Source organism: Podarcis tiliguerta (genome assembly GCF_965153285.1).
Source record: "Podarcis tiliguerta genome assembly, chromosome: 11".
Lineage (NCBI taxonomy): Eukaryota > Metazoa > Chordata > Lepidosauria > Squamata > Lacertidae > Podarcis > Podarcis tiliguerta.
Genome location: NC_139544.1, coordinates 26,495,420 through 26,521,463, shown reverse-complemented (window position 1 = coordinate 26,521,463; position 26,044 = coordinate 26,495,420). Strand labels below are relative to the sequence as shown.

General features: G+C 46.3%; 1 protein-coding gene across 5 annotated transcripts in view; it reads left to right on the top strand.

Annotated features, from left to right (window-relative positions):
* Positions 1-24,779, top strand: part of RGMB (repulsive guidance molecule BMP co-receptor b) — a 44,642-nt gene extending 19,863 nt beyond the window's left edge. For all 5 annotated transcript variants that reach the window (XM_083404145.1, XM_083404147.1, XM_083404148.1 and 2 more), the window contains 2 exons: positions 374-885; positions 20,625-24,779. In XM_083404145.1, the coding sequence (XP_083260271.1) occupies positions 374-885; positions 20,625-21,290 (1,178 nt within the window). In that variant the 3' untranslated portion in view covers positions 21,291-24,779. The remainder of the gene's footprint in view (positions 1-373; positions 886-20,624) is intronic.
* The last annotated feature ends 1,265 nt before the right edge of the window (positions 24,780-26,044 follow it).

Sequence of the window (26,044 nt, the reverse complement as noted above, 5' to 3'; positions counted from 1 at the left end):
TCCTTCTGATGCGTCTATTTGAGCATATCATATATATAATCCAAGGGCCTTCTGACCGTTCCCTCAGTGCGCGAAGTGAAGTTACAGGGAACCAGGCGGAGGGCCTTCTCTGTAGTGGCACCCTCACTGTGGAACTATTTGACTTTTAGAAGACATCTGAAGGGAAGTTTTTAATGGTTGATGTTTAATTGTGTTTTTAAATATTTTGTTGGCAGCTGCACAGAGTGGCTGGGGCAGTCAGATGGGTGGTATATAAATGTTGTTGTTGATGATGATGATGGGTGGCATATAAATAATGTTGCTGATGTATGTATGTTTGCTTGTTTTATGAAAACGAATCACGCCCAGTAATGTCCGCTCTTCTTTTGCCCAGGCGATTGCCAGCTGCAGACGCCGTGTCGAATCCAGAAGTGCACCACGGACTTTGTGGCGCTGACTTCTCACCTGAACTCTGCCCTTGATGGCTTTGATTTGGAATTCTGCAAAGCCCTGCGTGCCTATTCCGCCTGCACCTACCGCAACTCCAAAGTCTGCCGCGGGAACCTGGTCTACCATTCGGCTGTGCTGGGGATCAGCGATCTCATGAGCCAGAGGAACTGCTCCAAGGATGGCCCGACCTCCTCGACGAACCCTGAAATCACCCACGACCCGTGTAATTACAGCGGCCGCCAGGGAGCCGGCGAACTTCGCGGGGGAGGAGAGCAGACTCCGCCCACGTACTTTTTCTGTGGCCTGTTTGGAGACCCACACCTGCGGACCTTTAAGGATCACTTTCAGACGTGCAAAGTGGAAGGGGCGTGGCCCCTCATAGATAACAACTACTTGTCGGTGCAGGTGACAAATGTGCCCGTGGTCCCCAGATCCAGCGCCACTGCCACAAATAAGGTGCGTACAAGGCACACGCCTTATTTTCCTCTTTAAAAAGTTACAGTGGAATTTGAAATTTATAGACGGTAGGATTTTGATGAATTGGGATATGGAAGAAAGGACAAGCCGCAGAGCTGTGCTCACAGGGAATCCCTGGGCTGGCTTATGCAAACCACCCTGGCTGGCCTAGCGGAAGAGCAAATCTGTTAACATGACGAAAGGCTGTTGATGGGTCACCCCAGAGGAATCCTTTGGCCTGGAGAGACAGGTGTTGCTGAGGTGATGGGGTGTGTTTTTGAGGTGACGGAAAGAGAGGTGTTGGGGTTTTTTTATAGCAAGGTGTTCTGGGAAGAAGAAGGGAGAAGAAAGATTGGGATCCATCTTGGGCAGGCTGGCTGAAGGCTGGCTTCACTGCTGTGGGGGACAAGCCCCTCTTGAAGTGACCATGCTGTAAGATCTGGGCTTCCTCCATGCAGACTGAATTGGTAAATAGGTGAATAAACGAGATTTCTTAAAGCTACGGCAGTCTCTGACGTGTCTCAGTTCTGCAAAGGAACATCGACCCGGGGTGAGTGCCCGGAACCCCCTGGGATCTTGCAGAGAGTGGCGGTGGCGGCACACGATTTTTGTAACAATATTTTAAATCCGAAACTTTCCTCCCTCCCCCTTTTTGGTGATGGTGGCGAGAAAGCAGAGCTGTTGCATGTGAATGCATGTTTAATTCTTTCAGACTAGAGAACATGTAATCAGAGCATGCTCACAGATAGGTGGCCAAGAAGAGACAGCTGGTTTTAAGGAGCAGCTCACCTGCTATGCTATGCAGAGACCGAAGGAAGGTCTCTTGTGCTGTGGGCAGAGAACATTGGCTGAGAGTTGATGAAGAATGGAGGGTTTATGAGCAGCATGAAAATTATCCAAATACCGAAGGAAAGGTGGGGTTGGGAATAACGTGGAAGGAATTGCATTGTGTTGAAGCGCATTTGTTGCTTTACAGTCTGTAAATAAGGTTTGGTGGAAAGGAGATTGAGCTCTACTAGCCAGTTTTCGATTGGCTGTGTTGTGCCTGGCAGCTGAGTGCAATAGGAGATGGATTTTGACACGGTAGAGCATGGTGCTGATAAGGCCAAGGTTGCAGGTTCGATGTCCATAAGGAACAGCTGCATATTCCTGCATTGCAGCGGGTTGGACTAGATAATCTTTGGTGTCCAAGTGTACAGTTCTGTGATTCTACAAATTATTCTGTTCTTTAGCAAGAGCACATACTTGGGATCACACAACAGAGATGTGTTAATGCCAACTGTTAAAGAGATCCTGAAACCGCACTCTTGTAAATGTAGTGTGCTGGACTATGAGAATTCTAAGTTTTGTTTTTAAATGTTTATTATTAGCATTATTAAAATAAATACATTCAAATTAAATTATACAGTGCTGATGCTAGTGGTCTAAATGGCACTTCTGGCATCTATTGTCTTAATTTTTGTGAGTAGTAGGATTAAAACACTGAAAAGAACCCCCCCCCCCATGAGGAATATTTCGGACTGAGAAGAGCTGTATGAAAGACGTGACTTGTTTGTATGAATTAAAAAGGTGGAGGCTCCGGGTCACTGCTCTTGGCAGATTTAGTCTGACATTATTCTAGTGGGTGGGGAACTTCCCTCTTGACTCAAAGATGGCTTTGGCCCATATTGAGCCAGTGTTGTAGTCCCATTAAGTTCAATGAATCTTAAGAGACCTGAGTTCAAATGCTAAGACCCAAGGAGGGAGAAATGGAGATTTGTCTTAGAAGTTGCTTCTGAGAGTGACTTCATTAAGGAAACGCTGTTAGTGCCTCTGGGCTTTTGGGCTAAAGAGCAATCTGAAGTGCCAGGGTGGTTATTAAAAACAACAACACAAAAGTGACGTAATTCTGCTTTCAGAGTGCCAGTGGAAGCATACAATTAGCAATTTGTAAGATAAGTATTTTGGGAAGAACAATATGTTTGGTCCTTTTCTATGCATAATTGACCCTTAATGCCTGTAATTTGGTGTTGAGGATCCCACCGCAGCCCCTGTCCCCCGTCCCCCCCCCAAAAAAAAACTCCTGCCTGCATATCAGCTCCAAGCTGCACCCACAATTTGATCTGGAGTGTGTTAATGTTTTTTTAAAACAAAAAAATCCTCATGACCTTCCAAGGTGCTGTGTGTGTGTGTGTGTAGTGTAGCCATGGAGTCATTTTATGACCTAAGTATTCAACATGCTATCAAGCCCAGTTCAAGATCTTAATGGTGACTTTTAAGGCCCTGAATTGCTTGGAACCCAGTTATCCAAAGGCCCCCTTCTTCTTACTCTGTCTGTATTGCTGTATTGTTTTTAACACTCGATTGGGAGCAGCCCAGAGTGGCTGGGGAAACTCAGCCAGATGGGTGGGGTATAAATAATAAAATTGTTATTATTATTATTATCCGTCCTGCTGGGATTAAAGTTCTACTGGGAAGGCTCTTGACACCATCTCTGAATGATGCTCATAGTTCAGCAACTTGAGAGAGGCCTTCTCCTGGGTTGTACCCCAGCTGTGGAATGCCCTCCCCTTTGTAAAATGGCTGACACCAATATTACGTAGTATTGCACGCTGGCTACGAACTTACCTTTTCCACCAGGTGCTTAATTTGTCAGGCCAGCAATAGTGATATTGAAGAAGAGCAGTTGCGATATTTGTGGTGGTAGTTTTTCATAGAATCGTAGAGTTGGAAGGGACCATGGGGGGTCATTTAGTCCAACCCCCTGCAGTGCAGGAATTTTTTCCCCCTAACATGGGGCTGGAGCCCACAACCCTGAATTTCTATTCCACCATTTCTCAAAGCACCTTAAGGCGTTGTACACCTCCCTCCCTACCTCCTTCTCTCATCCTCACAACAGCCCTGCGGGTAAGCTAGGCTGTGAGAGAATGATTGTCCCCAAATCACCCACTGGGCTTCATGGTCAAGTAGGGGTTTGAAATCTGGTCTCCCCAGTTCTTAGTTCAGCCCTCTAACCCAGGGTTCCTCAAACTTGGGTCTCCAACTGTTTTGGACTACAGATCCCATCATCCCTGACCATTTGTCCTGCTAACTAGGCGTGAATCATAGAATAGAATCACAGAGTTGGAAGAGACCACAAGGGCCATCGAGTCCAACCCCCTGCCAAGCAGGAAACACCATCAGAGCACTCCTGACATATGGTTGTCAAGCCTCTGCTTAAAGACCTCCAAAGAAGGAGACTCCACCACACTCCTTGGCAGCAAATTCCACTGTCGAACAGCTCTTACTGTCAGGAAGTTCTTCCTAATGTTTAGGTGGAATCTTCTTTCTTGTAGTTTGGATCCATTGCTCCGTGTCCGCTTCTCTGGAGCAGCAAAAAACAACTTTTCTCCCTCCTCTATGTGACATCCTTTTATATATTTGAACATGGCTATCATATCACCCCTTAACCTCCTCTTCTCCAGGCTAAGTGATGGGAGTTGTAGTCTAGCAACAGCTGGAGACCCAGGTTTGGGAAACCCTGCTCTAACCACTGGCTTTTGGTAATTTTTTTTAATCTTAAACTACGTCACCCACCCCAGGATCTCTTGCTGACGAAAGCTGAGCTAAAGGTGAAATTAAAATAAATTAATTTCTGTGTGACGTTTAGTTTTCTTGGATAGAGAGGTTTGAATAAGTGAGCTGTCAGATACCGAAGTGGATGCTCTTCTGAGTGGTGCCGTCTTTTGTTACTACTTAATGTGGTTTTGAAGTTGCATCGCCCAGGCTCGCAATCCTGGGGAAAGCGCTGCGTTCAACACCCTGCCTTTTAACAACAGAAGCCGGCAAGCACAAAAAATGAAAATGGAAAATGAAAATACCATCGTCAATGTTAAGAGGTGATTGATCCAAAGCGTGCATCTGCATCCACAGGGATGTTCAAATAGGCAGAAGCAACTAATGGGATGTGGGTGTGTTCATTAAAGAGACTTCGACTGTAGGATGTCTGAAAGAGGTTTCTTGGCACTGGTGATTCTATTGGATGCTACACAGACCTTGAGGTTTTGCTTCCACTGCCAGGCAATTAGGCTTTTATCAGAATACCTTTGTGCTGTCATGGAAGCCGTGCATGACATACCTCTGAAAGCCTTAATGCATTTACTTGAAACCCTTTGAGTTCTGTTGCTTAAACATTCCCTTTTTAAAGATGCGTTATGGAAAAGTCTTCCATTTTTTATAGTTCTTTTCTCATGTTTACCCATGCAAAGTAGCATAAAGCGTCCACCATTTTCAGGGTGGCCTCGTACCTAGCTTAATGACAACAAGTCAGTCGCTTCTCATCTTTTTAACAAGACACGCCCCCCCCACCCGTGAAATTATTTTTTTGCTGTCAAAAGTGATCTCCTCAAACAGGACATCTAGCGAACAAGAACTATCACCTTTTGTTTGGAAGGACGAGGCTTCGCAATTAAAGTCTGCATATTGCAAGTTCTGATAAGCAGTATATATTACTCATTAAAAAGAGAACAGGCAGAATTGTTGTTGTTTAGTCGTGGAGTCGTGTCCGACTCTTCGTGACCCCATGGACCAGAGCACGCCAGGCACTCCTGTCTTCCACTGCCACCCGCAGTTTGGTCAGATTCATGTTTGTAGCTTCGAGAATACTGTCTAACCATCTCATCCTCTGTCGTCCCCTTCTCCTTGTGCCCTCCATCTTTCCCGACATCAGGGTCTTTTCCAGTGAGTCTTCTCTTCTCATGAGGTGGCCAAAGTATTGGAGCCTCAGCTTCACGATCTGTCCTTTCAGTGAGCACTCAGGGCTGATTTCCTTCAGAATGGATAGCTTTGATCTTCTTGCAGTCCATGGGACTCTCAAGAGTCTCCTCCAGCACCATAATTCAAAAGCGTCAATTCTTCGGCGATCAGCCTTCTTTATGGTCCAGCTCTCACTTCCATACATCACTACTGGGAAAACCATAGCTTTTACTATACGGACCTTTGTTGGCAAGGTGATGTCTCTACTTTTTAAAATGCTGTCTAGAGGCAGAATTTAGACTGGAATAAATATCCCCCACCTCCCCCAGAGCAGACTGCTCACTTTGGTTGTGGGTTTAAGCAGCAGAAATTTCAGCATTCTTTTTAGGTTTGAAAGCAAGAGCCCTCTTTCAGCATTAGCCAAGGGGGAACGTACTTACCTAATTTCAAGGAGGGCAATACCATTTTAACTATTTGATAAAAGAAACAACATACACAGTACAGGCCGCTCTCCCCCCCCCCCTTTACGTGGAGGTTACTTCCGTAAGTGAAATCACGTGAAGTGGGGAGCACCCTTTAAACACCCTTTCTGCCACGCTCTCTCCAATCCAGACCCCCAAATACTGTATCCAGAAATACCCACAACTAGGATGGAAGCTCTGGGGCTGGCTGGAGACAGCGCAGGGAAGCAGTGGCTGTTGCTGCTGTGCTACTCCACACACCAGCTGTTAGGCGGGGAGGCTGAGCAGCGTAAACAAAGCCCCACTGCACCTCTGGTTTTTTAGGGGCTTTCTCTGCCCTCAATGACGTCCTCTTTGAGGGGAGCATCTCCTCGCAAGCTGTGAGGACTTTTCAGCTCTCTCCCGCCATTTCCGGGTTTGAATTGAACTAGTTAATTATTTCCCTGCGACGCGCATATATGTGGTCGTGTAATCACATGTAAGTGAGGCTGGGCACCTGTATTGCGCACTAAAATGAATTTCGATGTTTGGTGACCTAGGAGAAAATAGGCGGGAGAAGTAATTCAGGTTGTCTGGAGATACAGCAAATTTAACTGGGGCGGGGAAGTGGCGGCCTACGGTTTCACATCTGACTCATAAGGCCTTTCATTTGGGCTTCCTGGCTCTCTACGAAGCCCCACCCCCTGTCTTGAGTTGGTGGTGGGGGGGGAATACTTTGCTCTTCTTAATCAATATGCACATTACAAATCAGGAAGCATGGAATGAACTTTGCAAGTGTTGTACAGTGGTACCTCTGGTTAAGAACTTAATTCGTTCTGGAGGTCCGTTCTTAACCTGAAACTGTTCTTAACCTGAGGTACCACTTTAGCTAATGGGGCCTCCCGCTGCCGCCACACAGCTGCTGCGCGATTTCTGTTCTTATCCTGAAGCAAAGTTCTTAACCCGAGGTACTATTTCTGGGTTAGCGGAGTCTGTAACCTGAAGTGTTTGCAACCTGAAGCGTCTGTAACCCAAGGTACCACTGTCTTCCCGTAGGCACGAGTGTGGGTTTTTCAGTAACAACTGTGGAATCTCCGAATGTGCTTCTGATTTGTGGTGCTGGGTTTTGGCTGGCAGCAGAAGATCTTCAGCGCGTACGAGACTGCACATAAAATTTACTCATCTCCCTGCAAGAGTAATACAGCACTACTCATTGCTGTGAATTAACATAGCATTCTATAGAAACCTCTTCCTTGATACACCCTGTTGTAGCTTTGATGATCTTATGCTTACTTCCAATCAGGGAAGGTTTAAGAGGTCCTCTTCATTTCCTTTGCTGGTTTCTTGCAAGGTTGGGAGTACCTTGCAGGAGATGCAGCCATCTAGGTTGTAAACAATCTCGGTTGCAGAAGGGTTCGCCTTTCTCGTGGTCTCCTTTGTTGTCTTTCGCTGATTGGCTCTGACTCTTACGGTTTGGTAAATGGCTGTTTTCGTGTCCCTTCTGTTGCAGTTTCTTTAATTTTCCGGGCATGTTGTGTAACATTGTTGAAATAAAGGAGATTCTTAAACTCCACTTGCGTTCCACATGCCATTTTTTATCTGTAGAAGACGAGCATATCAGGTTTCAGGTCAAGAGTGTGGCAGCATAGCTCAACTTTTACAACAATTTGTTCATTTTCATAGAATTGTAAAGTTGGAAGGGATCCTAAGGGTCATCTAGTCCAACCCCCTGCAATGCAGGGATCTCAACTAAAGGACTCATGGAAAGAAGCATGAATTGCTTCTTTTAGTGCCTGTTTCTGTGAGTTACAGAGCTTGGCAATTAGTAATGGAGGCACAATTTACTTAACGGATTGAGACGAGCTTTGTCTTCTGGTTTCTGTGACATTGAGGCCAAAGAGTTGTGTACTATCCACCTTCTTGAGTTCACCTTTGCCATTACTTACTATGTTTCTGTGCAGTATTTAATTTTGAGGGGAAAGGTTGAGCTGTCTCCCCAAAAGCTTGAATTGCTGCTGTCTCTGCTGCAGGTGAACCCAGCAAGATCTTTACTTGGCAGCATTGTAAATCCAGGCTTCTTGAAATCCACAGAGCAGAGCACTAGATCTCTCTGATCTGCTTTCCAGCATCGCTCTGAAGAAGTTAACAGATGGTTCAAATTGATTAAATCTCACCTGGAATCTACATAAATAGGTAGCAAAAGAACAAGGGGTGGGGAGGGAAATGGTGGCACTGACAAAATAAGAAAATAAGTTTGACCTCAGGGTTACCTTCTCTGTCCTTATGTTGGTTTCACTTCCTTGAAGGAAAAAAAAAAGAGATTGGTTGTCTAGTTTCTCGGTGTCATTTGAAATGCCAGTTTTGTAACTGCTCGCACCTGTGTGCAATGAGTCACTACCATATCTTGATAGGATCTTGTTCTTTTTCCATCCTTCCTCACTTTTCGCTCTTCTCAAGAGATTGATTATTTCAGGTAAATCCAGGTAACCATCTGTTCTGGTAAGTAACATCCGTAGGTTCTGTACTTCAAAAATGGCATTGGGCCACAGGCATCTTTTTTTGAAAATATCTGTCAGAAAAATGCAAGGAGTAAAAAAAACAAAAAAAGTCATATGTGGGCCTCCTGTTGAGTCAGAGTGCCATTTCAGCAGCCTGCATGACGACTGTGCTTTTGAAAAGATAGATAGATATGCTAGCTAGACAGACCTGTTTTGGGATTGCCTTTGACTTGCATGCCAGCCACATTTCCGGAAGAGAATTTGGTACAGTAAAATATACAGTAAGCCTTCTTGGGTACAGCAAGAAAACAACTTTGTGTTCATCAGCATGAAAAGGAATTTGCATTGCTTACCTACCTCTGTAGTTAGAAAATGCACCTGGATTTAGGCCTTGTGCACAGAACCATTTTGAATGCAAAAGGCTTTCTGGGTCAGATGGCAGCCATCTGGTTCTTCATACAAAATCAGAACAGGCTAGTGGTGGATCTTTGATACTGTTGATGGGACAGTAGGGACAACAGGGTGGCACTGTGGTCTAAACCACTGAGCCCCTTGGGCTTGCTGATCAGAAGGTCGGCAGTTCAAATCCCTGCGACGGGCTGAGCTCCCGTTGCTCTGTCCCAGCTCCTGCCAACCTAGCAGTTCGAAAGCACGCCAGTGCAAGTAGATAAATAGGTACCACTGCAGCGGGAAGGTAAATGGCGCTTCCGTGCGCTCTGGTTTCCGTCACAGTGTTCTGTTGCACCAGAAGTGGTTTAGTCGTGCTGGCCACATGACTCGGAAAGCTGTCTTTGGACAAACACCGGCTCCCTTGGCCTGAAGCGAGATGGGCGCCACAACTCCATAGTCGCCTTTGACTGGACTTAACTGTCTAGGGGTCCTTACTTTACTTACTTTACTTTTGATGGGACAGTATCCTACGCTGCATCTCAGAGCAGCAGGTCACTCTGCTCCTTATCAGGTGCATGAGACGGCTTCTCCTCTCTTTTCAAGTTTAAGCGCAAACTTACCTTTCCGTAGCGATAGGCGAGGTCCTGCTGGCTCTTTGCTATGGCTTAGAGGATGCCTGGAAAAACTTAGGCAGAGGGCCTTCTCGGTAGTGGCGCCCTCCCTGTGGAACGCCCTCCCATCAGATGTCAAGGAAATAAACCACTTCAGAGCTAATGTCTCCTTGATTGTAGTTGTGAGAGGTTGCCTTATATTGAGGTAGGCAATTAGCCCATCTAGGCCAGCACTCCCTGCTCTAATGGGCACGGTTCCTTCCTGTTGCCTGATGTTCTTCCTCGGTGGAAAATAGGAGCTGGGACTTAAAAGATGTTGATGTACCTTGGAGGCGGGTCTCAGACTGGGCAGCTTGTGCCCATGAAAATGGCAGTTTCCTAAGAGCACAGGAAAACAAAAACTTTCACCAGGACAACTTGTGTGTTTTATTTTTTGGAAACAAAACACCGACGTTGAGACTGTTGGCTTGCATGGATTATGTAAACATAAGCAAATTTATGGAAAATTTCTGTAATTTATAGTCTGATTCGCCTACTGATGTGCAGGGACAATGTGTTCCATGGGGCACTGGAGCTTCAATCTCTGGGTCCTATGAATCATGCACAAACCCACCTGTGGCATTAGAAGTTGCCTCTGTATTATCAAAACATACTTTTGAAACCCATGAGGCCTAGAAACTCTTCAGTGGAAATTGGGGCTTATGGGATGCTGAATTGGTGTCCTAGTATCCAGTTTTAAATTTGAACCCAGCAATAGGAACATACATGGGTCATATCCAACTAACTCCTTCTACCAGCGCAACAGATTTTCCTTGTACAATAGAGCTTTTCACTCTGGTCATGCCTGAGTGGGGATTCGAACCCTGATCTCCCAGGTCTTAGTCCAACACACTACTTACTACACCACATGGACTTCCTAGAGTACTTCTCCTGCAGGGCAGCTCTATAAATTGAGTAGGTATATAGGGAAAGCCAAATCTCCCTTGGAGAGAAGCATTCAAAATACTTTCCTTGAAGTTCGAATTTGTTTGATTCTGGATTGTTTTATTGGATGTTTCGATGCATTGTAAACCACTTCTGAGATCCACTCCCCCCTTAAAATATAAAGCAGTATGGAAATGAAAAGAAAATAACAATAAAAAATAAATCCCATTGGTGGGAAAGGTGCCTAGGTGTTCCATTGTGGCCACTGCAACCAAGGTTTGCGGTGCCATTTGGCGATTCGCTTATACAGTGGAACCTCGGATTTTGAGCCTCTCGTAAGCCAAACGTTTTGGTTTTCAAACACCGAAAACCGGAAGGAAATTCTTCCGTTTTCGAACGCGCCTCAGAAGTTGAATGGCTTCCAAGGCGCATTTCTCCATTTTCTCAAAGGAATTTGCTGACCGCCCATTGCGCCTTGGTTAACGAACATTTCGGAAGTCGAATGGTCTTCCAGAACGCATTATGTTTGACAACCGAGCTACCACTGTATACCCGAGCTTCGAACACTCTTTCATAGGTAACCTTTGACAGGCTGAGAGCGAGTGAGGTTGCTTAGCACCACCCAGTGAGGTGACACTGAGTAGAGCTTTGAACTTTGCGCATTAAGTATAGAGCTCAGGTGTTTGTGTGGCGTAGGTTGTCTTAGGAGAGCTGGGATTTATGGCAAGTGCTCCTTACTGGTGAGCTGAGAGGATCGAGTGGAATGGAAGTATTAAAAATGAATGAGGCAAAGTAGTTCGGAAGGAGAGTTGGGGCAGGGTGGGGTGGGGGGAGAGAGGCGAAATGTTTAACAAAGGCATTGATGTTTTAAATGCACAACAATATTTCCTATTAATAATAAATGGTGTGGTAAGAGACCAAATGTGCCAGAGTAAGTTATTGCAGTTTATGGATTAGGTCAGAGAAACAAGTAAGCAATGCGGATGGTGTCTAGAGGTTCAGTGACTAAAAAAACATTTGCGTGAGCCTCCTCAAGGTGGGCCAGTGTGGGAAGAAACATTTAAGGGGCAGTAATTGACACAGCAGCTTAGTCTGTAGCTTGGATGGGGTTGTCCTGAGGGGATACCTCCCCCACTCTGTCGAAGAATAGCATCCTGGGGAAAAATGCATTTGCAGTTCCTGTGTATTGCAGTTACATCCAAGATGGATGTGCTTTCATAGCTCATCCAGGGCTGGGCCTACCTGCATTGGGAGCCTGCTAGCTAAATTTGGAAAGCAGTTAGTGACCATTGGAGGACTTTGAATGCTACCTGGAGAGCAGTAAATCATACCTTGATTCTCTTTCGTAGCAAAGACCGAAACAGCATGTTCGCCGGCGGGTCTGCTACAGTAGTGGCTGGCTGCCTCTGCCAAGACCCCATACTCTCCAACATTTCTCTGATGAAAATAGGAACGTTCTGTTCAATACTGCTGCTGCTACTGCTATTACTAGTACTACTACTAAGGTAAAGGTAAAGGTACCCCTGCCCGTACGGGCCAGTCTTGCCAGACTCTAGGGTTGTGCGCTCATCTCACTCTATAGGCCGGGAGCCAACGCTGTCCGTAGACACTTCTGGGTCACGTGGCCAGCGTGACAAGCTGCATCTGGCGAGCCAGCGCAGCACACGGAACACCGTTTACCTTCCCGCTGGTAAGCGGTCCCTATTTATCTACTTGCACCCGGGGGTGCTTTCGAACTGCTAGGTTGGCAGGCGCTGGGACTGAGCAACAGGAGCGCACCCCGCCGCGGGGATTCGAACCGCCGACCTTTCGATCGGCAAGTCCTAGGTGCTGAGGCTTTAACCCACAGCGCCACCCGCGTCCCAGTACTACTACTACTAATATTTATACCCCACCCATCTGAATGGGTTGCCCCAAGCCACTCTGGGTGGCTTCCAACATTCGGTACAGTCAAACCTTGGATCCTGAATGCCTCCAGTTTCGGCTCCCGAACACTGAAAACCCGGAAGTAAATGCTCCGGTTTCCAAATGTTTTTTGGAAGTCGAACGTCCAACGCGGCTTCCGCTTGAGTGCAGGAAGTTCCTGCAACCAATCTGAAGCTGTGCCTTGGTTGTCGAACATTTCGGAAGCCGAATGGGCTGCGGAACGGATTATTTTCGACAACTGAGGTTTGACTGTATCTGAAAACATAATAAAACATTAAACATTTAGAAAACTTCCCTATACAGGGCTGCCTTCAGATGTCTTCTAAAGGTTGTATAGTCACTTATCTCCTTGGCTCGGGGGTCGCATAACACCATACCCTCCAACATTTCTCCGACGAAATTAGGGACGCCCTAAGGAAAAGCGGGACATTCCAGGATCAAGTCAGAACTGGGATGGCTTCTGTCAATCCTGGACTGTCCTTGGAAAATATGGACATTTGGAGGGTCTGTTGTTGTTGTTGTTTAGTCGTTCAGTCGTGTCCGACTCTTCGTGACCCCATGGACCAGAGCACGCCAGGCACTCCTGTCTTCCACAGCCACCCGCAGTTTGGTCAGATTCATGTTTGTAGCTTTGAGAACACTGTCTAACCATCTCGTCCTCTGTCGTCCCCTTCTCCTTGTGCCCTCCATCTTTCCCAACATCAGGGTCTTTTCCAGGGAGTCTTCTCTTCTCATGAGGTGGCCAAAGTATTGGAGCCTCAGCTTCAGGATCTGTCCTTCCAGTGAGCACTCAGGGCTGATTTCCTTCAGACTGGATAGGTTTGATCTTCTTGCAGTCCATGGGATTCTCAAGAGTCTCCTCCAGCACCATAATTCAAAAGCATCAATTCTTCGGCGATCAGCCTTCTTTATGGTCCAGCTCTCACTTCCATACATCACTACTGGGAAAACCATAGCTTTTACTATACGGACCTAGGGTCTACAACCAGCCTTTTTCTCCTGAAATGTTGTTGGGCTATTTATTTATTTAGAAAGATTCATAAGCTGCTTGATCACAAAGCTTTCTAACTAAAAAGATTGTAGCCAAGCTAAAATACACAAAGCTGTTGAAAAAACAAATATACATAAAATCACTGTCTGTAAAGCACAGATAAAATCAGCAAAACCCTTAAAAACTAATAGAGGTAACTACAATATATGACTACAACTCCTGTCATCTCTGACAATTTGTGATGCCGGCTGGGGAGTCTGGAGTGTGTTGACCCAACAACATTGTGTTGAGAGTACAGTGGTACCTCGGGTTAAGTACTTAATTTGTTCTGGAGGTCTGTACTTAACCTGAAACTGAAGCACCACTTTAGCTAATGGGGCCTCTTGCTGCTGCTGCACCGCCGGAGCACGATTTATGTTCTCATCCTGAAGCAGAGTTCTTAACCTGAAGCACTATTTCTGGGTTAGCGGAGTCTGTAACCTGAAGCATATGTAACCTGAGGTATAGTGTTGGAGAATGCTGTTTTTATGGTCTAGTCTGAAGCATCCTTGCATAGAAATGGAAATTGTGATAGGAGTGGATGTTGCAGTTGGTTACTAGACAGTGTCCAATGTTACTTGGAGTAGACCCGTTGAAATGAATGGCCTTAAGTCTGTGGTTTTCAGCGGGTGGTATTCTGAGTATGATTGACGTTAGACACCTCCCTGAAGCAGGGATGGAAAACCTCAGATCCGGGGGCCAAATGCATCCCTCTAACTAACCCGTCATATTCCTTACCTGTCCTACTTTGCACCCTCCTTGAGAAGTTGTTGCTTGGCTAGAATGCCATTTTGAACTCTTATAATGCCTTTTCTTTTCCTGAATAGAGGTTAGGAGTGTGTGTATAAGTTAGTCTACCTTAAAAGTAAAAGGACCCCTGACAATTAAATCCAGTCGTGAATGACTCTGGGGTTGCGGTGCTCATCTCGCTTTACAGACCGGGGGAGCCGGCGTTTGTCTGCTTCCTCAGACAGTTTTTCCCGGGTCATGTGCCTAGCATGATTAAGCTGCTTCTGGTAAAACCAGAGCAGCGCATGGAAAACCACTTACCTTCCCACCGCAGCATTACCTATTTATCTACTTGCACTTTGACGTGCTTTCGAACTGCTAGGTTGGCAGGAGCAGGGACCGAGCAACAGGAGCTCACCCCGTCGCGGGGATTCGAACCGCCGACTTTCGATCAGCAAGCCCAAGCGGCACAGTGGTTTAACCCACAGCACCACCCGCGTGCCTCTACAGTGGTACCTCGGGTTACGTACGCTTCAGGTTACATACGCTTCAGGTTAAAGACTCCGCTAACCCAGAAATAGTACCTCGTGTTAAGAACTTTGCTTCAGGATGAGAACAGAAATTGTGCTCTGGCAGTGCGGCAGCAGCAGGAGGCCCCATTAGCTAAAGTGGTGCTTCAGGTTAAGAACAGTTTCAGGTTAAGTACAGACCTCCGGAAAGAATTAAGTACTTAACCCGAGGTACCACTGTACTGTACAAAGGTAAAAATGATAAGAACATAAGAATCTGCTGGATCAGGCCAAAGGCCCACCTGGTCCAGCATCCTGTTCTTGCAGTGACTGCTAACTGTGGAAGCCTTGTAGGACACAAGAACACTCTTCTCTGCTGTGGTTTTCAGAAATGGTATCCTCCAATCCATGGAGGCACAGCATATCCATCACGGCTAGTAACCTTGGCTAGCTTTCTCCTCTCTGAATTTGTCTGCTCCTCTTCAAAAAACCGTCCAAGTTGGGGACCACTACAGCGATTTCCATAGTTTACCCACACTTTTGCCTCTGGCCCCATCGCCCACTGGCATGTAGCTCCTGTAAGATTGCTTAGAAGGGAATGCTGTCCTTGAGCTGAGAAATGGTTAGCAAGTTGAGTCACAATCTGCGACTTCCCTAATACCTTAGGGCAGTTTGAGGATATTCTGTAGACCTGTTAATAATGGAGTTCTGTGCCTGATTGAAAAGTTAAATCCATGAAAGATGACTATTTATTTGCTTGATCCTGGCCTTGCTGGAAAGCAGCAACTCGAAGTGTGGTTTAATATATTTTTTAAAAGGTCCTTATCCCAAAGGTGGGATGCTCAGCCAAGAATACTAATACGTTTCAGATTATATTGCATTATGGTTTCTAAATTGAGAGAGAGATGTTTACATTGCCTTGCATAATGCATCCATTTTTAAAAAAATAAAACGACCCTACTTAATACAGACTTTGGAAAACTTTGCTGCCTTTTAATAGGAGTTGTGTGGCCTGTAGAGACCAGCTGCAGATCAGTGCTGCACTCAGGGCAGCAGGAAGGCAGACGATTGCTTGGCACCTTTTCAAGGCTAAGTGGTCTGTGGACAAAGCTCTACTTCCCTGGGTCTTGTTTAGGCTTAATTCTCACCCTTGCATTTGTTGGTGCATACCAGGAGTGGGGAACATGTCTCCTCCTTGAAGTTGTGGAACTCCCATCAGTCCTAGCATGCATGGCCCAGTGGTTGATGGGAGTTGTAGTCCAGCCACATCTGGAGGGCCAAAGTTTCCCTTTAGCTCATGAATAGTAGTAGTAGTAATATTTTTTATTATTATTTATACCCTGCCCATCCGGCTGGGTTTCCCCAGCCACTCTGGGCAGCTCCCAACAGATTAAAAACAGAATAAAACCTCACATATTAAAAGCTTCCCTAAACAGGGCTGCCTTCAGATGTCTTCTAAAAGTCAAATAGTTGTTTTATTTCCTTGACATCTGATGGGAGGGCGTTCCACAGGGCGGGCACCACCACCAAGAAGGCCCTATGCCTAGTTCCCTGTAACCACACATCTCACAGTGATGAAACCGTCAGAAAGCCCTCGGGGCTGGACCTCAGTGTCTGGGCTGAGCAATTGGGGGGGGGGGGAGTGGAGACGCAGAAACCAAAAGAGAGCAGGTGATGTTTTATTGTCCTTTTCATTGTACACGCATCCCCCCCCCACACACTTAGTTGGACTGTGGTGCCAGGATGTTGGACGAGCTCGGCATTTCCTCAGCTTGGGTCTCCAGCTGTTTTGGGACTACAACTCCCACCATCCCTAGCTGGCAGGACCAGTGGTCAGGAATGATGGGAATTGTAGTCCAACTGGAGAGCCGAGTTGGGGAAACACTAGAGTGGATGATCCTCAGGGTTTCTTCCAAGCTATGATTCTGCAGTGGTACCTCGGGTTAAGAACTTAATTCGTTCTGGAGGTCCGTTCTTAATCTGAAACTGTTCTTAACCTGAAGCACCACTTTAGCTAATGGGGCCTCCTGCTGCCGCTGTGCTGCCACTGCACGATTTCTGTTCTCATCCTGAAGCAAAGTTCTTAACCCAAGGTAATATTTCTGGGTTAGTGGAGTCTGTAACCTGAAGTGTATGTAACCCAAGGTACCACTGTACCCTTCTGCAACCAGGTACCCTTGCGATGTTGCTGGCGAAGCCTGCATCACCAATAGTCAGGAAGGATGGGAGTTGTGTTCTAGCAACACTTGGGAGGGTCACAGTTTCACCATGCCAGCCCTATTAGGCTAATATTGGGAGCAACAGTGTTTGGGTTTTTGTTCTGTTTTTACCCCCACCCCCCTAATTCTTATAAACCAAGTTCCTCCCAAGGATAGAACTAGCTGATTGATAAAACAAAGCAAGTTACCGTATTTTTCGCTCTATAAGACGCACCAGACAACAAGAGGGAGGGGAAACAAGAAAAAAAATATTCTGAATCTCAGAAGCCAGAACAGCAAGAGGGATCGCTGTACAGTGAAAGCAGCAATCCTTCTTGCTGTTCTGGCTTCTGGGATAGCTGTGCAGCCTGCATTCGCTCCATAAGATGCACACACATTTCCCCTTACTTTTTAGGAGGGAAAAAGTGAGTCTTATAGAGCAAAAAATATGGTACTTTCTGTGATTTCTCAGAGAGATGTTCCCTTTCATCATGGCTGGTGTCAATTTTATGGCACTTGCAAAGCGAAGATGGCAGTGGGGGAGAGAGTTCTGTCTCTCATTAGAAGTGATTTGTCCTGCTAATCTCTCACTTCAGTGTGAGCAGACTTGCACTTATTTCATCCAGCCTGCCAAAATTAACTTTCCCTCGCTGAGTGGCACTAGTGAGGCTGCAGAGAAGGGCCCGAAGTCATGTTGCTTTTTGTGTTTGGAGCTGCTAGATCATTCCTCTTCCTGTTCTGGGGGAAAGCAGCTGTTTTCAGATTGCTCTTTTTCTCTCTTCAGAGAGAACTCCTCGGCAGAGGAGTTGGCTACGCAACAAATTACTCGGAGAGACAATCTCCAGCATATCCTCCCTCAGGGTTCTCAAACGGAGCTTTAACATGATTAATGCCAAAAGAGGGATTGCGAGTTGCTCCAGTGGAGTAGAAAGGGGCTGAATTCTTGCTCCAATCCAGACAACACTCAAAGTCAACTGCTTTCTTCCCCCCACTGCCCAAAGGGGGGGACACCCCCCCCGCTGGTCTCAGCTGTGGCCCCCGGCTATGCATTTAACAGATTGCTTGGCTGCAGCTGGTCTGCAGATAGCCGTCGAAGTGATTAAACCGAAGGAAACTGTTGGAAAATTCCAGTCACCCAGCACCGGTGGGAACATGTGGTGCTGAAATAATGAGGGTGTGTGTTTTGGGGTGGAGAGGAGGGAGGGGGTTGGGGGGGCAGGGCAAAGGGGTGTTTAAAACACTGCTGGCGATTTCACATTTCACTTTTTTCAATGTCCTGTCTTCTGCAAAGCTCTGGATAAGTTGTGCAGACTAATAGGCAACCTTGCATTTATCTTGTGCCCAGGACCTACTTTCCTTGTAGCACAAATGGGGTGGCGAAAGCAAAATGGGAAAATTTGGTCTTTTGTGGAATAAGGCTTTTGTTTTAATGTCATGGTGGGGGAGCCCTCCTGCGTACCTCTTTCCTCGATTTCTTTGTTATTTTGCCCTGGAATACTTGTGTAGATCTGTGGCCTTCCCCAGGAGGATTGTCCTGTCTTCTGCAGCCATCTTGGACAGCTAAGGAGGGGAGGGCAATAACAGAGAACAGCCAGTCTCCAGGCTCCTCTGAAGAAAGGGGTCAGAAATGCCGAAGAAAGGGCTCAGAAATAAGAAAGGCTTCAATGGAAGAATCTGAAAATCCCTTTGCCCCTGTGAATGAGCATAGGCTGAAAAGTGGACGGGCATTTTGTAACTTTCTGTTTCTGAGTTTGGAGGGTTTACTTCTTCTCCCTCCCTGACTTTGGCTTCCTGGATTTTGGCGACACCCCAATTCTGTCGCTTTCAGTGTGCCGAAATTGGGCCTGCAAGGCCTGGTCTGGGACCCTCAGGCATTGCAAAGTCTGCATGTTTCTCAGAGTGCTTTTCCTGGGGTTCCTATGGGCTGCATGTCTCTCTCTCTTTCTCTCCAGGCAGCGTATTTCAGTGCAACATGTTACTTGCCTTCAACATTATTTCTAAGTCCCCCACCATCTGCTAAAGTTCTTACTGCTGCATAGCTCTCTGAAAACTCAGGGTTCAGGCAGCTTGTCTGTATAGGAATACCTGGAGGAGGCTTCCCCAAGCTTTAATGTTCAAACCAGTACTTCACAAAGAACTAAGAGCTTCCCAATCCACTTCTCCAGGGATGGGTTCATACTCACAGGAGGGCATCGTAGAATTGTAGCATTGGAATAATAATAATAATTTTCCCCAGCCACTCTGGGCAGCTTCCAACAAAGATTAAAAATACATTAAAATGTTACACATTGAAAACGTCCCTGAACAGGGCTGCCTTCAGATGCCTTTTGAATGTCAGGTAGTTGTTTATCTCTGACATCTGATGGGAGGGCGTTCCACAGGGCAGGCGCCACTACCAAGAAGGCCCTCTGCCTGGTTCCCTGTAACTTCACTTCTCACAGTGAGGGAACCGCCAGAAGGCCCTCAGTGCTGGACCTCAGTGTCCGGGCAGAACGATGGGGGGTGGAGACGCTCCTTCAGGTATACTGGGCTGAAGCTGTTTAGGGCTTTAAATGTCAATACCAACACTTTGAATTGTGCTCGGAATCGTACTGGGAGCCAATGTAGGTCTTTCAAGACCGGTGTTATGTGGTCTTGGCCCGTGAGGGTCATTGCAGGAATCTCAGCTAAAGTAGTTAAAACAGAAGCCCCTCCAACCGCTGCTTAAAAACCTCCAAGGATGGAAATTGCCCACAACTTCCCGAGGGAGACCATTCTACCACGGAACAGCTTTTACAGTCAGAAAGTTCTTCATGGAACCATTTATGGGACTCAGGGGAGCGGGGGAGCCTGTCTCACAATCATTGCAGTGAATCTTTCTTGGTTGCTTAGCATGGGGCAGGTGGTTGCCCTCAGAAAAAAACTTGCTTCTTCATCCCTCAATGTCCCCAAACTCTTTTGGCCACTCTGAAGGGATGTTGTTTTTCCTACAGCAGACTCCTTGGCCTGTAGTGAAGCCTGAGGGGTTTGTCTTCACTACAAGCCCACTAATGCACATTTATTTCATGCTATCTTTACTGTGGCATAAAACCCCCTTTTTATCACTCTGTAAAAGTATCATTCAATAGTTCTGCGAGTTTGAGCATACTCTCGGTCCCTTAACTGGCAATTCAGCTAGAACTTAACAATACAGTGAGTTGCTAATTCTTCTTTCCCTCATGAACTGCTCCGTCTTGGAGTAGGAAGCCAAAGCGCTGGGAATGAACCTTTAGAAAGGTAGCATGTTAACCTGCTTGTGATTTCTGGAATTTAGGACATTTGGTGTCTGCGGTCCAAAAAATCTGGAAGGCGTCAGGTTGGGGGAAAGGATGATCTGAAAGTGTTTTTCAAACTTGGGTCTCCTGCTGTTGTGGGACTACAAATCACATCTTCCCTGGCCACTGCTCCTGCTAGCTAGGAATGATGGGAGTTGTAGTCCAAAAACAGCTGGAGACCCAAGTTTGAGAAACGCTGGTAGAAGATGTTGTTTGCACCGTGACATACAATTCAGATACACCATTTTGTGATGCTCCAAGACTACTTTGGGGCAAAGGTTGGTTTCTGTTTCATTGAATGTTGCATGCTGATAATTGGACTGTGCTAGTGGTAGCATCCTAGCGGGTGTTGAATTTGGTGCCCGGCAGCGAATGGAGTCTTTTTGAGTGGAATTTAAACAGCTGCACGTAGCCGAGAGGTGTGTGGTGTCGTTTCCTGCTCTAATCTCCTCTTCTTGGCTTCCCTTTCCTTCTGCAGATCACCATCATCTTCAAATCTTACCAAGACTGCACAGATCAGAAAGTGTACCAGGCCGTGACCGACGATTTGCCTGCCGCCTTTGTCGACGGCACGACCAGCGGTGGCGACGGCGACACCAAGAGCTTGCACATCGTGGAGCGGGTGAGCGGCAAGTACGTGGAGATGCACGCCCGGTACATTGGGACCACGGTCTTTGTGCGCCAGCTGGGCCGCTACCTAACGCTCGCCATACGCATGCCGGAAGAGCTCGCCATGGCTTATGAAGAGAGCCAAGACCTACAGCTCTGTGTGAACGGCTGCCCCTCCAGCGAGCGCATTGACGACAGCGGGCATCTCCCATTGCCTGTGATGGGGCAGCTCCTCCCTCCGGGCGCTTCCAGCCAGACCCGGTCTGTCTACACCTTGGAGAGCGCCACGGCAAAATGCCACGAGAAGATGCTTCTGAAAGACATCTATTTTTACTCTTGCGTGTTCGATTTGCTGACCACCGGCGATGCCAACTTCACGGCAGCTGCCCACAGTGCCTTGCAAGACGTCGAGGCTCTGCACCCCAGGAAGGAGCGGTGGCACATCTTCCCCGACAACGGGGCGGCTGGCCAAGGGCAACAGCTTTGGTGTCTTAGTCTTGGACTCGTGTGCTTGATGCTTGTTGTGTTTTTGTAGGGTTGTGTTGGGTTCCCCCATCCCCGAGAACAAAGGTTTAAAAATATATATTGTCATAATATATTGACTTAAAGATTATATATGTATATACCATGTATATGAAGGGATGCTTCCGCCTTTCCCACCCCCTCCTCCTGGGACGCCCAGCGGATTGTACATATTGTGTTAGTTTTTCTTTCCTCATGTACGTTGGATGTAATATTCTTTTTTGATTGTAATAATTTTTTGCTTTGCAGTTGGTGAAATGTTTTATAATGTCCTTTCATCAGGACCCGATAGAAAGCACTTTATTTTTTATATATTGAATATTTATGTGTATCTAGGTAATATGTAAAGCATTTAGCCACGTGTACATATATCATACCCAGTGCTCCCTCTAAGTATTACCTAGCTGAACTCACGAGCTTCTGCAGTCCTTTCCCCCTCCTCTCTCTGCTTCGCCTTTTGAGGCAAACCCAAGAAGTTGGCTGGAGGGGGGAAGATAGGTGCAGGTCTGGGACGAGCTAATTCTTCCTTTTGGACGCTGGGCCAGTAGCCAGCCTGTGTTCCATAAGAACAAAAAGGTCATTGGATATTGATCCTCACAATTGGAACTGCCCCTTTCTGCATCCTTCCTGATGCAGATGATTCCCGCCCCCTTCTCCTGAGGACTGCTTTCTTGTGTGTGATGGGGAGATGATATTTTGCGCTCGGGTATCGACTCACCAAGTGCAAAATGCATTTCTCGCCTCGGGTCATGAAGGGCACGAACATAGAAAATGGTGTCTCTGTCTCCTTCCCCAAACGTACGCGTGTGAAACCCAAAACTCGCTGAGGTTTTGGGGGCTTGGTCTCTTAATATATATCGATTATATGGATATCTTCAAGTGGTTTGTATTAAGTGTGTTCCCTATGATAGTGGTAGGCCTCACTGGGTTAATCATGTCTGATTTCTCTCTCTCCTCTTTGCCCCCCGCCCCCCCGAAAATGTAGGCACCTTCAGCCTACCTAAATAAGTTTTTTGCAACAACTACAAAAAATAATAATCCCAAAGCTTTGGAGATAAACCTTTTAGAATTCTGATTTTGGTGTTTGTCTAAAAAAGGAGAAAATAAGGGAACCTCAAGAGTTTGGTCCAAAAAGCTTGCTGTGCCGGCCTGTATTTTACGTTTGGAGCCTGAGCAGCCTAAGGCAACTGGAACATTTCCTCAAAGTTTGCCTGGTCACCATTCCCAGATCTAGTTTTTTGTTTTTGTGTTTGCAACTTGCTAAAGTGCAGTAGCTTCTTCTGTTACAAAATTCAGACACCGAAAGAGAACATTGAGGCACCTTTAAAGATCTGGCTGATTTTTACCAGATTGGTGATGCAAGCGGTAACCCACAAAGCCGCAGGCCACCTTAAACATGTCTGGATTCTACCTCCCACCATTCCTGACGTCGGCCATGCTGCCAGAAGCGGATGACATTGCAACAACAACTGGAGAACTGCAGCTTTTGTGTCTCGGGGTGCAGCTGTGAAAGTGTACGTCACGTTAAGTTTTTGAGGTGCCCCAAGATCGTTCCTTTCATACGGCGCAGGCAATCATATACACATTTCATGTTTAGAGGCTCAATTCCCACTCCTGTGTTTTGCTAGAGGACCCTGTGGCATATTGCAGCTGCAGTTGGACCTACACCCAGCTCTTTTTCAAAAGGCTCTCTGCCAACGTTTTCCCTCCCCCCTATGCTCTCTTGATCATCCTGGGGGTGAGGAAGCTAGGAGTACTTCCCCCCTCTCCCTTTTTACCTAGGAAAGCCCACTGGGACACTTGGGAGAATCTTTGAGCTCTAGGTTGGCATCTAGGCGGGTAGCAAAACTCGCATATCGTCGAAGTGCCAACCTCATTCCAGATTTAGTGAGCAGAGGGGTAGCTGAAATTGCTAAGTAAAGGAAGGTATGGAGCTAGGGCTTAGCTGAAACTTCTCGAAATATTTTTTTCAAAAGAAACAAACTTCTGAACTCCTGACAATTTTTGCTTCTGGATAATTTTTGGCAACCTGGTCCTAGATGAAGAATTTTGCCCAGGCCATTTTAACTGGAGTACCCTGAGGTGCAACCTGACACAGACCTGTGGCTCCATCCACCTCTTTCTTTGGCTTTTGTGGTCCTGGGCCAGATTTCCTCTGTCTGAAACGCAGCTGGCAATGACAAAGGCATGAGAGTTGTAGTCAACAACACTGGGAGGGAGCCATGTTGACTAGCCTTGGGTTAGGCTAGGGGATACAGGTGAGGATTGCCTTGTTGGGATGAGGCTAAATGCCATTTGTTCAGCAGAATGAGCTGTGCACCTACTGACGCCCTTGGAAAAAAGATGCTCCTTTTTAGATTTGCCTCAAATCTAAAACTTGGCCATAATAACATTGGCCTGCATTGCAGGACCAGTTCAGGAAGTAAGAAGTACTGAAATAAAGCCAAACAAAAGCTTCATAATATTTGGTTCCCTTCGCGGGAATCCTGATCAGTTTTGGGAGAAGAATATTTACATCCTTTTTTTATAATTGTGGAAAAAGTTGGAAATGCTTTCGGAAAAGTTCCTAGGCGAGGTGAAAATGCTGGCCACTCTGTAAATGAATTGGGCTGGCGCTTGGGAGTATAGCGCTGAATTTGCCGCTTAGTCCTCTTTTCCCCACTGCCAGAATGGTTTTAAAATGGCAATTTTGTGTAAAGCTGTCCTTTTTTTTTTTTTGTTGGTCAGGGCAGCACAGAATTTGAAGCAAAACCTCCTCCTCCCCCTCCCCCTGAATCTTGTCTGGAGAGAAGCATTGATGGTCTTAGAATAGTTGGATTTCCCCGTTTTTTTGTGTGCCAAGTGGAAAGGTATTTGTGGAAGAAGCCCGATAGACAAGCTTAGAGGTGTAACTGCTGTGTGAGCCCATCGTAAAGAGCAGCTGTGTGCTAGCTAATTTCCTGTGTTCCCAAGCCCCGCGAGTATCTATGTACACTAATATCTAAATCATAAAGTCCAGAGATAAGTAATATTTCAGAAACGTTAGAACCTGGAGTGTGTGGGGTTTTTCTTCTCTTCTCTTTCTTGTTCCTGCTGTGGGATTTCTTGAGAAAATGTTATTTGCACATGTTGGCTCTCGAAGTCCATCACAGTCAAGAGAGCTTTGGTTAATGCCAAACATATGGATAGTTTGAAGCGAGCGAGTGGTGTCTGGGGACAGCTTGCGCTTAGAAGGAACACTAGTTTTCACAGACACTCCAAACGGCTGGCTGTCTCTCTCTCTCTCCCTGAAGGCTTCAAACTTATTTTTATGCTTGAAAGAAAAGGGGGGAAGGAAGAAAAGAAAGAAAGAGAAAGAACCCACAGTGTGCCCAGTCTTTGCAAAGCCCCCTTTAGATGTGGTTCATGGATATACGAATAAGTATACATTTGTGTAAAAACAAAGAAAAACAAAGTGACCATGCAGTGTACAAATACTTTTAAATTATTATGATAGAATAAAGCTACATACCATGTTGTGGAATGTTTGTAATGTGGTTTTACTGACCCCTGGTGGACGCCAGTATATGACACACGAGGCGACGGGTAATGCTCACAAGCTCTGTGTGATGCGGCTGGGCTACAAGGGTTTTTTTCTAGCGCCAGCTCCATTGTGCCAAGGCAACTTCTGCCCTCCTGCGTGTTAAGAAGATGGAACACAGCCGTATCCATAGGGCAGTTTTGTTCTCCACTGTCTACGTTGGCCCAGGATCCCAATGGGTCTTGTGATCCCAGGCATTTGGACCTGTTTTTTGTTCTAGTGTGCAAAGCATGTTCTCTGCTGCTGCACTAAAGGCCTTTCCCAGTAAGGTAAAAGGTAAAGGACCCATGGAGGGTTAAGTCAAGTCAAAGGCGACTATGGGGTTGCTGTGCTCATCTCGCTTTCAGGCCGAGGGAGCCGGCGTTTGTCCGCAGAGAGCTTTCCGAGTCATGTGGCCAGCATGACTAAACCACTTCTGGCGCATCAGAACACCATGACGGAAATGATGTTTACCTTCCCACCGCAGTGATACCTATTTATCTACTTGCACTGGTGTGCTTTCGAACTGCTAGGTTGGCAGCAGCTGGGACAGAGCAATGGGAGCTCACCCCGTCATGGGGATTTGAACCACCAACCTTCCAAGAGGCTCAGTGGTTTAGACCACAGCACCGCCCTGGTCCCCTTTCCCAGTAGCAGCCAGCTTTCTAATGTGATTCACTGCTGGGCACGTAGGAATCTCTGTTATACAGAGTCAGGCCATTGGTCGTTCTGGCTCAGTTTTGTTGACATTGCCTGGCAGTGACTGTTCAGAGTCTCACACAAGGATCTTTCCTCAGAGAGAATTGAACAGATCCTTCCCATGCAAAGGGCCCCATCACTGAGCTACATCCCCTTCCACTACAAATTCATAGGATTACAATGTCTCGCTATAAAGGTCAGCACACTAAAGTAAAAAAAAAATACTGCAGGTGTCAGTAAGAATTACAACTCATCCTCAGCAGTACGTAAATTGTTTTTTAAAAATACCATAATTGTGTTTTATTTTTCATGGTTCCAAGTCATTCTAAAAAAAAAAAAAAGGACATGGAATCACTTTGATGTGTTTTTTGGTTCCACCTTTAGGGCCTCCTTTCTCAGCAAAACTTTTTTTTTTTGTCGTTATACAGATGCTTGAAACAAGGCTGTAACCTTGCACATACTATACTGCAAAGAAGAATGGTGGAAATGAAAGGGCAGTGGCACCATACAACCTCTTTATGTGATTGTTC